The sequence below is a fragment of the Terrapene carolina genome, unplaced genomic scaffold (genome assembly GCF_002925995.2).
Source record: "Terrapene carolina triunguis isolate 2854851 unplaced genomic scaffold, T_m_triunguis-2.0 Scaffold17, whole genome shotgun sequence".
Lineage (NCBI taxonomy): Eukaryota > Metazoa > Chordata > Testudines > Emydidae > Terrapene > Terrapene triunguis.
Window position 1 is genome coordinate 576,901 of NW_020664368.1, and position 15,536 is coordinate 592,436.

The 15,536-nt window shown below is 42.9% G+C and overlaps 1 protein-coding gene across 1 annotated transcript in view; it reads left to right on the forward strand.

Moving 5' to 3' along the window:
- The first annotated feature begins 1,234 nt into the window (after nt 1–1,234).
- LOC113407982 (5-hydroxytryptamine receptor 2A) overlaps nt 1,235–15,536 on the forward strand; it is a 47,998-nt gene continuing 33,696 nt past the window's right edge. The window contains exons 1-2 of the mRNA XM_026659484.1: nt 1,235–1,706; nt 6,007–6,207. Of these exons, the coding sequence (XP_026515269.1) occupies nt 1,235–1,706; nt 6,007–6,207 (673 nt within the window). The remainder of the gene's footprint in view (nt 1,707–6,006; nt 6,208–15,536) is intronic.

Sequence of the window (15,536 nt, forward strand, 5' to 3'; positions counted from 1 at the left end):
ATCCTATACAAATGAAAAATGTAATTTTTTTTAAACTAAGCCCTCCAAATGATAACATGAAAAAGCTGGTATTTATTAAAAAAATACCCTATTTGGTCTGCCCTCCTTTGCTGTTGCTACCTTGCAGTTTATGACATCTAGCTAGTGGGAGGTCTGACAAACTGAACAAGGCAGTGAGCAAGAAATTCCATTCCTGTTGAAATCAGTAATCCCTTTGTGGAGACTGCTCCTTCTATTGGTGTGATTTCTTTTGTGTCACTTTGAGAAGGGCTCTAATATTATTATTATTTTAAATGTAGTTTGCCTTTGGGGAGGGAGGGGGGGAAAGCACAAGGAAAGAGACAGCACGCTGCCCATCTCTCAGAAGAAAAGAACAAGACTCGCAGCACAGGAACTGGCTTCACTCTAATGTACAGTGTAGAAGTCAACAAAACTGTAATCAAAATACAATCATTTTTGTAGAGACTGAAGAGAAAGGACACAAAAGTGGATAACACAGTGAAGGATACAATAAAGCAGGGTACAAAGTGACTCTAATGCACTTTGAGTGTGGGCTCTGAAGTACAATGTAAGTCTTACCTTATCTTGTATTTTTTTTATACTTGTAGTACTTAGTCATTTTATTTCTATTTTGAAGCCCATGCTGGGCTAAAAAGTAATCATTACAATTACATATTAAAATCAATATGGAACATTACTTGTAATTTTGGTATGAGACTTAAAATGATATTGTAATATGACAGAAGACAGAGACTATCAGCCATAATATTGAAGATGAACTATAAATAAGAGCATATCTAATTATTGTGAGAGTAAGATGCTGAATGGAATCTTTAATCAACTTTCTTAAGGCAGAGCACAGAGAGCGTTGCTGTTTTGTATGGCAAGCTATTTTCATACTGCTGTGTTTAAAACTGTGTGATTACAGTTACCAATAGCAATAGGATGTAGCTACAGAAGGGAGTCCTGGTGGTTGCAAAAGTTTTTTGGCCAATGTTTTTGCTCTCTGAAGCCTCGAGTCCACATTTTCTAGCCTGTAAGTTAGTTTTGCTTTTCTACTGGATTTTTAACAGATGCTGATATTGGACTACATGAAACTGAAAAAAAAGTCTTTGAGCAACCAGAATAACTCCATCAGTTTTCTCAGTCATATTAATGATGAAAAAACAATCAACAAAAAAAGAGTCCCTTCTTTCCACCAGCATCAGCTTTGAACAGAGGAATATAAAGCCTGATGGTGACAAAGGGTTATAACTTTCTGTTTTTTCACTGTACATCCTCCCGGGTTTCAGATTTAGCAATGGATATTCTTTGTGACGAGGAGAACCCAACTGCAAACTCCTTAATCCAATTAAATCATGAGCGAAGACTCTACAAAAATGTTTTTGTGCCTGGAGAGGTTAATGCATCTCATCTGTTTAACTTGACTGTGGACTCCGAAAACCTAACTAATCTTTCATGTGAAGGTAGCCTGACTCCGCCGTGTTATTCATCACTATTTCATCTTCCAGAGAAAAACTGGCCAGCTCTGCTGACAGTTATAGTGATTGTTCTAACCATTGCTGGAAATATTCTTGTTATCATGGCTGTGTCACTGGAGAAAAAGCTACAGAATGCCACTAATTATTTTCTAATGTCACTTGCAATAGCTGATATGCTGTTGGGTTTCCTTGTCATGCCTGTGTCAATGTTAACCATACTGTATGGTGAGTATCACCTGTCTAACCTATTCCATACATTGAGTAGCTTTTTAAAAATTGCATGCACACGCTGTTATTATTTCAGCTTGATAAGGAAAATGTAAATACAGGCTAGTTTTAAGGTATATTCTTGCCACCTCCCTGTGCAAGGTGAAAAATAACTATAAGGGGTAAATGTATGTAAAGAACAGATGCAATATTTACATGTTTATTTAGTTTTAACTTTTAAGTATGGATATTTTAAACACAGTCCAAAATGTCAATTTGCCACTTTGATTATGATGGAATTGTCTTATAATTTCTATCAGATATTGTGTCCTTTCTGTTGTATCAGTTTTATCTTTGACGCATAGTTTTCAGTGTTACTAATAAGTAAGTAACGTCCTGTCAATTACTTTGCTCTGCAAATAGGCACAGAAGCATTAATGACTTGGTGCTCTCAGAGTTAAAATAGCCTGCCTCTATTTTTAATTTTATTTCATTTCTAAATAATTATCTTTCCACTGAGATCCTTATTTATAGGTCTACCTTTAAATTTCATTAGCTACCATGAAATGTTGGAATAAGTGTTTTGAAGGAGGCTGAAAAGTAGATAGACTTAATTGTGCCCAATTGTTAGTAACATTTACAAATTAATAATCAAATATCAAGATCTTTATCTATGTATTCTAATGAGTAATTTGAAGGTGTAAATTGAATTGTGACACAGTTTATTGAGATTGGTAATGGAAGTTTGTTATTTTGACCAAAATCCTCAGCAGCCTCTGTTACACAGCAGAGAAGGTTGAAAAGCAGCAGCCTAAGTGTTAAATGAAAATATGTTCCTATTTTTGTGTAATTTTCCTTCAAAACTTAGAAAAATACCCAATACAAGAAGAGAAGAGACATGAGATGAAATAGCTTCTAGGCTTGTTTCAATAAGCTAAATCATCAGCCACTAAACTGTAACTTTAGGAAGATTTTATTAGGAAACAGCAATATAAGAGTTTATTTCCAAATCTCCCTCTTTCACTTTCCCTGTGATCTAGACAAACTACCCTAAATAGTATTATCAAATTAGGTGTGGAATTGGCATGGGCCTGTGACTGATTGTATCAGTAGTATCATTACCTTTGGTAGTGGGGAAGCTAATGAAAAATAGTGCCAGAGACGCAGTAATTGCTTGATTTGTGAGATAAGTGAAAGACTCAAGCCCTGGATGGTTCACTGACACATGCAACAGAGACTCCTGCTGGCCAGTCCCTGCCACTGAGGAAGCTAATCCCTGCCTCTGCTCAGAAATCCATATTAAATTGTGACCATTCATTTATTTTAATTGCAATATTTACATGGTCAAATGCACCCTTAATACACACACAGCAATAGGAGGGCAGCTGCATGATCCCTGCAAAGGAGAAAAACTCCGTCCCCTCCATTTGACAGAGGAAGGACTCTCACTTTGCTTCTTCTCTATTTTTTTCTCTCTTTTTTCTCCTTTGCAGTGTGATGTCTTTTGCCAGAGGAAAGATCCCTTTCCAGGATACATGCCTTTGAAAAATCACTCAGTCATTCTGGCATGAGCTTTCCTAGAAATGCAGCATCAGCATGATACATTATCAGCATCACAATGACCAGCAAACCGTTTATTCTAGAGAACCCCCCTACCCCAGCCAGAACTACGAACTTCACCCCAACTATCAGAGGCAAAAGGCCAGGAATCAGCCAGTTTCCAGACTCCCATTAACCTGTGATCATATTATCCCAGGCATCAAAGCACTTCTGGTGCTATTTGCACTGAACTCAAACCAGAAGTCATTATGGCCCAGATCCTCAAAATCAATGGGAGTTGGGCACCTAAATACCGTTGATAATCTGGCTTTAAGAGCTCAATCCTATAAGGAGCCAGCACCTTAAACTCCCATCATCAGGGCACGCAGCACCTGGAGAGTTGCTCAGCACTATTGCAGACTTTTAGAGTCTCATCTAATTCCAGATTAAGTCAGTAAGAGTTTGGCCATTGGTTTAAGTGGGAACAGAAATGATCCCTTAGGTCTGAATGCCCCCTCTACGTATAAATTACTAGCACCCCAGATCAAAAGCCTGGATATGAACGCTCTAAACTTTAGAGTGTTGGAGAAATGGTTGAAATGCAGATTTGAATGTGGCTTGGGCCTCAATCTGAAGTGTGGGTGTGGGTGTGTATTAACATACATACAATATTATTTGTATTTCAGTATCGGCCAGGACTCAAACAGGGATTGGGTCCCTTTTGTACTTGTGCTATACAATTACCTTCATACAAAAAATGGCCCTTCTCTGATTTTCTATAGATACATACCCAAAAAAATCCATTAAAAGAATGTTAAGGTTGCAAAGTCAAAGGTTAAAAAGATAAGAAATGACAAAAATAAATTCTGCCCAGGCAGCTTTAACTCAACCTCCTTGTGCGTAGTCATTACAATAACATTTTGTCCAACATCCCTTGGGAAGTCTGTAGCAGAAGCAGGAGCAGAACGCAGCTCTCCTACATAGCAGTCCAGAGCCTTGAACACAAGACAAAGGGATATTCCTTCATGTGGAAACTTGTTCCTCTACACATATCATTAGTAGAGTTGGAGCCCAGGACCTTTCAATCCACTGCACAGATCTCTACTGCTTCTGTTGAAGAAGTAACTGGTAGTAGGAGGAGGAGGACGTTACTCTTTATGGGGACCAGCCACTAGAGAAGAATGTGACACGTTTCGCCAATGTTAGATAACTGTTTGCTGGACAGCAGGGGAATACTGGGAATCCAGAACCTGGGGTTATATTCCTGGCTCTGGAGGGGAATATGCACAGCCAAACACATAAATTTGGCACATCCCTTCAGAAAAGCATTGTGGCTAAATGGCTGAAACTTGAGTCTACCATATTAAATCTACGGACAAATTCTGGTCCCCAGAATGGTATATAGGGGCTGTAAACGATGCAGAGTGGCCACTTGGGGAATTCCTCCAGGGCTGGGCCTCTGGCCCTACTCTTCACATTCTTGCAGCCCTCAGCATAGGGGCATGCCAGGGGACGGAGGCAAAGCTCTGTGCTGCAGCAGTTCTGAGCTGTGAGGAATCCCATGGGCATCTGTGTAAGGCTGTAAATTAGAGCAGTCTCTGGGACCCCTAATTTATGTTGGGGATGGACCCAGCTCTTAGAGTAGCCCAGACTCTGGGAGGTACAAAGGTGATTTAAAACCAACTTTCCTCCCCATTTCTCTATACGACACTTTCTGAGAAGCGCAGCACAGAATCCGGTGTCTTGGTTCTATTCTCAACACTGTCACAAAAGACCTCATGATACTTCTCAGTTATCCCATCTGTAATATGCAGGAATGATACTTGCCTGCCTCCTCAGGTTGGGGAAGGCCTTGCTTAATAATAAGGACCATGAAGTGTACAGTGGAAGAGCTGAGACTAGAACTCACTGTCTCCCCCTAGCACTCAGCACACCTTCCCTGGTGGGCAGAGCACATTGAAACAGGAAGGGGAGCTCTCACTGCTCCAGCCAAGAAAGAGGGAGAGCAGAGGAGTTCTTCCTATGGTTTTAGTGGAAGGGAGAGCTATACTCCCTTCAGCTTCCACTCACTTTATGCTCTTTGGCCAGTATTTCTCAGACTGAAAACTGAGACACACTTCAGAAAAATTAAGCCAAGTGCATTCCCCTTCCACCCTGTCATGTTAGCAGGACAACATGGGGAAACTTGCACTGCCCCTGTTCCACACACCCCCAGCTAGTCCTTCAAATGCCACACACACTTTAGGAAACTCTGCCCTGTGCCAAAGGGGTAGCAGCAGCTGCTGCTATAGCTTCCACATCATCCCCATCTGGAGCTCTAGTTCTCTGCCTGGGACCTTCAGTGTGGTTAGCACCGTGGGACTGGAGCATGCTTAGTGCAAATGGAACTTTCAGAGATTTTAGCAGCAGGCCTCTCATAAGATCTACTGACCATGAGCAAAGGCCAATTTTCTTATAACTTGGTCTAATCGGTATGTATTTTCACAGGAAAAACAAAATGCATTTCTCTGCTCCCAGGACCGTCTCCCTGCTAAATTTGCTCCAAACCCTGCAGGTGCTAGAGCTCTTCAAAGAAAACTGGAGAAATGGGTTTACTTTGACAAAACTGCCTATTTTTCCCTAACATCTTTCTCAGAAATGCCTATGTATTTAGAATCAGCCTGAGCCAGAAAGCAGGCCAACAACATCTCAGCCCCAATGGTTAAGTTTGGTAAAGTTATAAGCAATTCATCCATCCATTTATACTCTGCTTAGCTGATGCTAACTTTCTCCTTTGCAGCATATACATGGCCACTGCCTACAAAACTCTGTGCTGTCTGGATCTATTTGGATGTGCTTTTCTCCACTGCCTCCATCATGCACCTCTGTGCCATCTCTCTGGATCGCTATATTGCCATACGAAATCCCATCCATCACAGCCGCTTTAACTCCAGAACTAAGGCTTTCACAAAAATAATTGCTGTTTGGACCATATCTGTTGGTAAGTGAGGCAACATTTCAACACATAATTATAGATTCCTGGTTTTTGAGAGACTTGACAAATATATTACAGATTAAAATTGTAACCCAGGCTGCAAGATTTTGTTTGCCATAATATTAGATATGGTGTAATATTGTAATTATATGATAAAAATCACCAGTGACAATGGCAAGTGGAGAAATATTGAGCAGCACTCTGCAGTGAAAGAACACACAACAAAGTCAAAACTGTTGTATTCAAGTTTCTTCTATAGATGTGCTTGTTTTCAGTACTGATATCCCCTACTACCTTGAGACCATGAAAGAGCAAATGATCAGGACTGAAAAAAGAGCTCTCTGATTTTGCTGTAATTCAATTGTTCCTGATACCTTATCGCTATGACTTGTTTACAGCAGGGTTGCTTTTTTGGTTTGTTTTTTGTTTTGTTTGTTTGTTTTTGAGGCAAAGCCTATCTGCTCCTCCATGGTCACCAAGGGCCCGAGACACATGGATCCAGTGCTGTGCCACTGCATGCTGAGTGGGCAGGATCTGGGCCTTTGTGCCTAGCAATGTGAGGGATTTCCTCATGGATGTCACCTATACACCTACACCTGTGTACAGAATGCACAGAAAAGTGTATATTTTAAACTATGTTAATCACAAATTCATAGGAACATAGGAATTGCCAGACTGGGTCAGGCCAGTGATCCATCTAGTCCAGTACTCTGACTGACAGTGGCCAATACTAGTTGCTTCACAAAGAAAGCAATTATGGAATAAACTGCTCACACGGAAAGCTTCTTCTCAATCCCCGTTAGTTAAAGGTTGGTTTATGCCCTGAAACACAAGTGATTATGTTCCCTTTCAAAACTCTTGGAGGGTTTTTTGTTTGTTTGTTGCAAAGACTTTCACTCTATGCATCCGAAGAAGTGAGGTTTTTACTCACGAAAGCTTATGCCCAAATAAATCTGTTAGTCTTTAAGGTGCCACCAGACTCCTTGTTGTTTTTGTAGATACAGACTAACACGGCTACCCCCTGATACTTGACAAGCTTTTGAGCTACACAGAGCTCTTCTTCAAGTCTGGGAAAGGTACTTGGAGCATCACAGCTAAATACAAGGTGGAACAGATTGTTTTTCATAGGTAGGTAGCACATATTCTAAGGGAGCTTTCAAGATGGAGTGGCCTGTTAAAACCTCTGCAGTCAAAGGATCAAAGGGGGGGGGAGGGATTAATGGGTTACAGATTGTTGTAATAAGCCATAAATCCAGTGTTTCTGTTCAGTCCATGATTTTTAGTGTCTAGCGGAGTTATGAATTTAAACTCCCAGGCTTGTCCTTTGAAAATGTTGTGCAGGTTTCCTTTGAGGATGAGGCCTAATAAGTCAGATATAGGGTGATTGCTTTGTGAGGGGTGATAGGGCATTTTTGTCTTTAATCATTTTCCTGAGTGACTTCATTCAAAAGCATAGTGATTGTCTGGTTTCACCCACATAGTTGTTATTGAACCATTTAGTGCACTGGATGAGGTACACCACATGTTGTGATAGGCCTGTGTAGGATCCAATATTTACAAATATTTTCAAGACACTGGTCAACCCTCAGATATCCACCCCAAATACATTGTCATCCCATTTCATCCTCACCCATAACAATTGTACATTCAATAACAAACACTTTGTCCAAACCATGGGAACAGCCATCGGTACTTGGATGGCTCCCCAATATGCTAACTTCTTCACCTTGAGGAAGAATTTCTGGACAAATGCACCATGAGGCCAATGACATGCCAGGGATATATCAATGATATTTTCATTCTCTGGACAGGTGACTTAAACTCCCTCATAGATTTCCACCATAACTTCAACAAACATCTACCATCCATTAAACTCTCTCTGGAACACTCCCACACTAGCATCAACTTCCTGGATACCATGATCAGCTTCATCAATGGAACCCTACACACAACGATATACAAGATCATGATACCTACCTTCATAGATCCAGTAACGACCCCAAACAGACTAAGAAATCTGTTATCTACAGCCAGGCACTCAGATACCATAGAATATGCTTTGAGGAGGAAGTCTGGGATATACACCGTAACACACTCAAAAATGTCTTCACCAAACAAAGACACTCCACCAGAGAAGTAGATCACATCATGGAACGGGCCACCCGAATACCCTGAGAGAACCTGCTTCAATATAGAAATAAAATCCTCTCCTATCCCACGCCCCTAGTTGTCACCTACCACCCCATACTGGAACCCATATGGGTATCAACAAAAAACTACAACCCATACTCGACGGGGACACCATCCTGAAAGAAATCTTTCTTGAACCCCCTCTTCTGGCCTTCAAACAACCCCCCAACCTCTCCAAACTCATCATCAGAAGCAAGTTCCACACAGACCGGGACACACCTACTCAAAGCAGCACCAGACCTTGCCAGAACAACAGATGCAAAACCTGCAGACCTATCTCAACTGCTACAATTATCAACACCCCCCACAACACACCTTTCAAGATCCATGGGTCCTACAAATGCCTATCATAACTTGTGGTGTACCTCATCCAGTGCACTAAATGCCCCAATAACAATTATATGGGTGAAACCAGGCTATCACTATGCTCTTGGATGAACTCACACAGGAAAACGAAAAAGACAAAAACATCACATCACTTGTGGGTGATCACTTTTCACAAAGCAATCACTACATATCTAACCTATCAATCCTCATCCTCAAAGGAAACCTGCACAACACTTTCAAAAGACGAGCCTGGGAGCTTAAATTCATAACTCCACTAGACACTAAAAATCATGGACTGAACAGAGACATGGGATTTATGGCTTATTACAACAATCTGTAACCCATTAATACCCCCTGCCCCTTTTTTGGTCCTATGACGGCAGAGGTTTTAACAGGCCACTCCACCTTGAACGGTCCCTTAGAATATGTGCTAACTTCCTTTGCAAAGCAATCTGTTCCACCTTGTATTTAGCTGTGATGCTCCAAGTACTTTTCCCAGACTTGAAGAAGAGCTCTGTGTAGCTCAAAAGCTTGTCTCTCTCACCAACACAAATTGGTCCAACAAAAGATATTACCTTACCCACCTTGTCTCTCTAGAATCTGGCTTTGTTATGTTTTGATAACAAAACCTGTGATGTAATCCTGGAAGTCAAGTGGGATGATATGGTGCAACCTGTCTATCTCATTTACATATCGTACCTAATCATAACAGCTGTTAAATTAAATATATGTATACGAAAATCCAGTTAACAGACTGAGCAGTGAGAGGAATGGAATGGTGCTCAGTTGCCTTGTTAGTACTGTGGTATCATGATGCATGCAGAGACAAGCTGAAGGAAGAAGATTCTAGCCCCCCGAGACGGTGAATATGTCTTGAATGTGATGTGCTCTGGGAAAGAGGGAAGGAGGAAGCTGCATAATAACCAGTGGAGCGGCAGCGTGGCATCTGGTTATCCCTCATCTCCAAAGTAGAGTGAGTGTGCATCATGGCAGATTGCCACATAAAAGGGACAAAGAAAAATGCTAGCCCCATAAAGAATCTGAATGGTCTCAGCCCTTCGGTGCAACTAACTGTCAATCAATTGTCAATGTAATGTAACCCTGTCCTCCTCCAGCACTCCCTTGCCTGCAAAAATCTGCCGCAGCAAAGTTAGGAAATGGCTTATGACCAAAGAGATGTTTTATCTATCATTTACCAACCTCCAGGCTCCCCGTGCTACTTATAGGACTTAGTCTATACATTATTTAACTCTTTGCAGTTCCACACAGGTACAATTAGCACAGGCAGACCTAAAAATGCAGTATAATGTAACTTCATTAAGGGATTCTGTCAGGAGAGAATAGTTTTATCATGTCCCCTGAGACTCTGCCTTCTGGGTCCCATTTTGTTTGTCATTCTGTTGTACCTCTATTCCTGTGGCTTGCAGTTAGGCCATGTTGACCTCTGTTGCTTTGGGGAGTTTTTGTTATCTCTGTTATGGATGAGCTGTAGGGTATATGGGTAAAGGAAAGAGATTAAGGCCTTGATACTCTCCTTCACTGACTTTGCTCAGCACAGGTTAGATGGGGGTCATGCCAATCAGAGAGCCAGTTACTGCTTCCTGATTGTCAAGTTACTCTGGCCCCGGGCCCCTGCCCCAGTGTAAATTAGACCAACAGCTCTGGCATAAATTAGTGGCTGTTCTTATTTATGCCAGCTGACTATGCTCCCCAAGGCACCATACATCAGGTAAGAATTGACGAAGCTCAGGTGCCATGCCCTCTATGCTGGGGGTGCAGCTGGTATAGGAGTTGGCTGTGCTGGTTGTATGTCAACATAGACCTCAATCATGCCAGGGAAATTCTCAGCAGGCCAGCTAAGGCCAGATTCCAACATCTTTGCATTATCTGAATGGTACAGAGTGGTAGAAGTAACAGAAAAGAATCAGGGCCAATGTGTCTCTCTTCCACTTGCTGTAACCTGAAATCAGGAGTAGTATTGTTAGTTGCTTTATGTCAGTTCTGTAGTTCTGCCTCTTTTAATAGCTTGGACACTGTTTTACCTTGGGAGAGGAAGGTGCAGGCTAGATTGGAAGGCAGGATGAGAGGTTGTTGAAGAGGGACAGCTAGGAAGCTACAGTGTTGGTTGATGAGTGGTATAATGATGTTTTTTAATGAATAAAACAAAATCTGAGCTATTTGTGAATTGAACTGTAATATGTGAAATTATAACAAAGTTGTGTAATGAGGCACAAACTCTCCTCTTTTCCTGGAGAGCTCAATAGAGTGGTCACTATAGTACGAGCCAAGGAAGACAAGATGCCAGGAGCTTCCTGCCTTTTTCTGATCAGCTCTGCAAGATGAATAACTCTGGATTTTTGTTCCTTTTTCTTTTCTATTTTAAAAAGAAGTCTGAGTGTAGGGGCAGGGGATGTGGGCAGATTTTCAGAAAGTGATGAGCACCTGCCTTTGACAACCAGATTCCTTTAAGGTGTCTCAAATTGGGCACCCAAAAAATGAATGCAGTCAAAATCACTAGATACTTATGAAAATCTTGGCCAAGGAAATTAAATATTAAAACTAATTCAACAATGAGGTTGAGAAATCAAACATTTCAAAGTCATAAAATTCTGAAAGTTTTTATCACCATTGAATAATATTTTTGTTCCTGATTTCCTGTTTAAATCTGAACTTTAGTGAACTCTAGTTTTATTAGGGTCTGATCCAAACAACACTGACATTAATGACATTGACTTCAGTGAGCTTTGGACTGAGCTCATAATGTATTACATAACAATTTGGGACAGGAAATGTGACTTACCTGACTTCTGAAAATCTTGATGTTCTCAGCCTAAATTTTGTATTAAAATGAGTTTTTATATTTAACAGCAGAATAACATTAAGCCAGCAGCCTTTATTTCTCTAGACCATGAAGTGCCAAGGGCAATTGGTTTAAGATAGAATCTAATTACTGTAACAGATTCTAATTCTGTCTTTAATTCTTAATTCAAACAGTACCCAATGCGGCTGGATAATTAGGTTATCTGTGGCTATTGCAGGGGCAGGCCTGTTATTCTAGAAACCTTAAATGTCTAAACACTGAAAATGATTCGATTTATTTTAGAGCATAGAGGTGATATCTGAAAATAGGTGTCAAAAACTAGACATTATCACTTCTTGAAATGTATTACAGTGGTCTATGTGAAACCCAGTTCGATAACATTCAGCTAGCATATGTGGTACTATAAATAAAGCCTGCACTGAAAAACTCCATAGAAGCTCAATAAAATTAATCTAGTTCACTTCTTTTGAACAAAATTTTGGAATCTAAACCTAAGAAATACAATCCCTTGTAAAAGGGCTAAAAACCAGCCTTCTCTCATTTTAGCAGACCTTTGAAAACAGTACATAAAATAAAAGTTAGAGTAATAAATGTTGAGGTTTCACTCATATCATTCCTCAGTTCTTAGCCCTCTTTGTTATAGGATTCACCTTCCTATTGTGATCTAAGTCATGTGAAGTTTGATGAAGGCCAAATCCTCTTAGCTGAGTTTCTCTCTTCTCTTATCCTCCCTTCCTCAGCCTACACATCTGTTCACTGCCTTCAGGCACTCTCAGCTCTCCCTAGTCAGTAGCCACATAGATTTATACAGTAATTTTCCTCCAGAAGGATCCCAAATAGCGCTGGGGAAAACTGATGAAAAAAACTTTTGCAACATTTATCTCAAAACCTTTGCCAATTCCTTTTCCATAGTTTTGGAGACTTCAGATTTTTGATTACTGCAAAATGTAGATGAGCATTTCCCAAAGCGGAAGTCTAGTAAGGCCAAAGGACCTCCCTCCAGTACTGAAGGGGTTTACGCCCCCTGGTGGGCACAGCCAAACCTACCCCGCCCTCCCCCCTTACAGGAAGTGCAAGGGCAGGGCCAGAAGTAGAAGAGCAGTGTCCTGGAGTTCAGTTGTGGCTGGACCAGGGAAAGAAGCAGACATCTCTCCAAGCCCTCTGCAGAACCATCACCTGGCTGCTGGAAGCGAAGGCACACCTCAGCCACTGGAGATGGAGGAGCCTGGGGAGCAACCAGAGGAAGTGTTGCCTGGCCACTAGATTGAAAAGCCGACCCCCACAGTGATGGAGCATTCTCTCGCCAAGAGTGGTGGGAAGTAGTTCAGGGAAAACAGATCTTGTTCCAGTTGTGCTGCTGGGAAGTGAGGCAGCATGCTCCAGCCGTTTTGTTATGCTCCTGCAGAACCGGTGGCAGGACCATCCGCCACTTTTAGGGGCATGAGCTGGGACCTGGTGGAGTAGGGTGGGCTTGGGTATCCCTACCCCCTGCTGCCACCCCACACCTGAGGTGTCCGCCAACTCACCCTAAGCCAGAAGGCCTACACCAGGGAGTGGGAGACTGTTTCCTGGCTCTGCCCCACCCACAGGGCCAGAGCCCAAACTGTTATTGATTGCTCCAGCCAAGAGCTGCGAGCCTTAGATTGTTTCCCTGCTCTGCCTCACCCAGGCGGCCAGAGCCCAAATGACTGTTGATTGCCCCAGCAAGGGGCCGAAGCCCAGACCTATGGCCATTCACCTCACCGAGAGGGGTCGGCCCCAACACCGAGAGGGGAGATGGCTACAGGAAGGAACAGCCTAGGGGGCATGGAATGGCGGTAATGTAACTTTCCTCTATGCTGCCTAGCCACTATGGCAGGGCTGAAGGGAAGTGTGATTGGTTTTATTTTCCTGTAAGGGGGAGACTCAGCTCTCAAAAGCTAGGGAAGTGCTGATGTAGAGGCTCACAATTTTTCTTGGACCTCACTACATAATCCACTCCTCTTTTGAAATTGTTGTGCCAAGTACCATAGCAGCTCTTTTTGAGGAACAGAGGAATGCTGAACAGCTGTACCCATGTCAGTGATGTATTATACACACTGGATCAGGTGGGAATGGAAGCAGACAGGGAAGCATTGTCACCTCATTCCACCTGTGGAGCTGACACAAGCATCTGGATCAGGAGCTTTACCCCAAGATCCTCCACCCCATAGTAGAGAGCCAACCCGAAGAACTGGCAGATGCAAGCAGGGCATTATCTACCCTCTTATTTTTCAGATCCCTTCTCAATACTACTTCTTCCATGATGCCTGCAAATACTCAGCCAACTAATTAAAGGCACATTAAAGGGCAGCTGGGCATAATATAAGAGCATTGATTAATTTAGTATATTGTTAAAAGTTCCTAAATTTGTATATAATTACATAAACAAGCTATGTTAAAAGACCATTATTAAGGTTGCAAAGTAAACACTCAAGAGTTAGGTTAGCCAGAATTAAAGCTGCCCATTCAACCTAAACTCAGCCCCCTATGTGTATATGCATTATGATTCGGGCCCTACCAAATTCATAGTCCATTTTAGTCAATTTCACAGTCATCAGATTTTAAAATAGTCAATCTCATAGTTTAAGATGTTTACATCTGAAATTTCACAGTGTTGTAACCATGGGGGTTCCGACCCAAAAGATGGTTGTGGGCGGTCGTAAAGCTATTATAGGTGGGGGGTGAGGGGAGTTGCAGGATTGCCACCCTTACTTCTGTGTCCAACTCTAAAGCTAGTGCCGCTGCCAGCAGCAGTGCAGATGTGAGGATAAGAGGGCATGGGGAGGGTCGTCACTTGGGGGGGGGGGCAGTGCTGGACTTTACAGGTGGACGACTGCCCAAAGCCCCAGGGTCAGGGGGGTGTCATGGTCTGCCACCCCCAGCCGGCCCAAGATTCTTTTAGCCCCTGAGCGCTGGGCCCAGAGCCAGGGAGGGGCAGGGCTGGGGGGGCGCCCAAGCCGGGGGCTTCTACTATGCACCAGGCTCCCACTTCTAGTCCCGGTAGGGCTGGGAAGGGATGGGACTTCCTCTTCCCCTGCACAGGCCGCTCCAGGGATGGGTCAGACCCACCTCTGGGAACCTCCCCCAGCTGCAGGAAGCTCCATCCAGCTGGGCTCTGAAGGCAGCACTGCCACGGAGCTTCCTGCAGCCCGCGGAGGCTCCTGGAGGTGGGTCTGACCCGGCCCCGGGAGTGGCCCTTGCAGGGGAAGAGGAAGTCCCGTCCCTCCCCAGCCAGCCAGGACCAGCAGCTGGAGCCTGGCGCATGGTAGGACCCCCCCGGCTGCGGCACCCCCCCCAGCCCTGCCCCTCCCCTACAATGCTGAATCATAGAATATTACGGTTGGAAGAGACCTCAGGAGGTCATCTAGTCCAACCCCCTGCTCAAAGTAGGACCAACACCAACTAAATCATCCCAGCCAGGGCTTTGTCAATCCGGGCCTTAAAAACCTCTAAGGATGGAGATTCCATGACCTCCCTAGGTAACCCATTCCAGTGCTTCACCACCCTCCTAGTGAAATAGTGTTTCCTGATATCCAACCTAGACCTCCCCCACTGCAACTTGAAACCATTGCTTCTTGTTCTGTCATCTGCCACCACTGAGAACAGCCGAGCTCCATCCTCTTTGGAACCCTCCTTCAGGTAGTTGAAGGCTGCTATCAAATCCCCCCTCACTCTTCTCTTCTGCAGACTAAATAACCCCAGTTCCCTCAGCCTCTCTTCGTAAGTCATGTGCCCCAGCCCCCTAATGTGTAGGGCCCATTAATCAATAATAATTATACCAATATAGAATTTATTATTGTAGTAGTAGACCTCACCAAAATTGGCTACTGATGAATTAATGCCCACTTAATTCATAAATGGTCCTGGGAAAAGTCAAAATTATTAACTGCAATAGTGTCTGTTTCTGTATATAGACTGATTAAGAGACAGAGGCTATGTCTACACTACAGAATTAGGTCGGATTTATAGAAGCCGG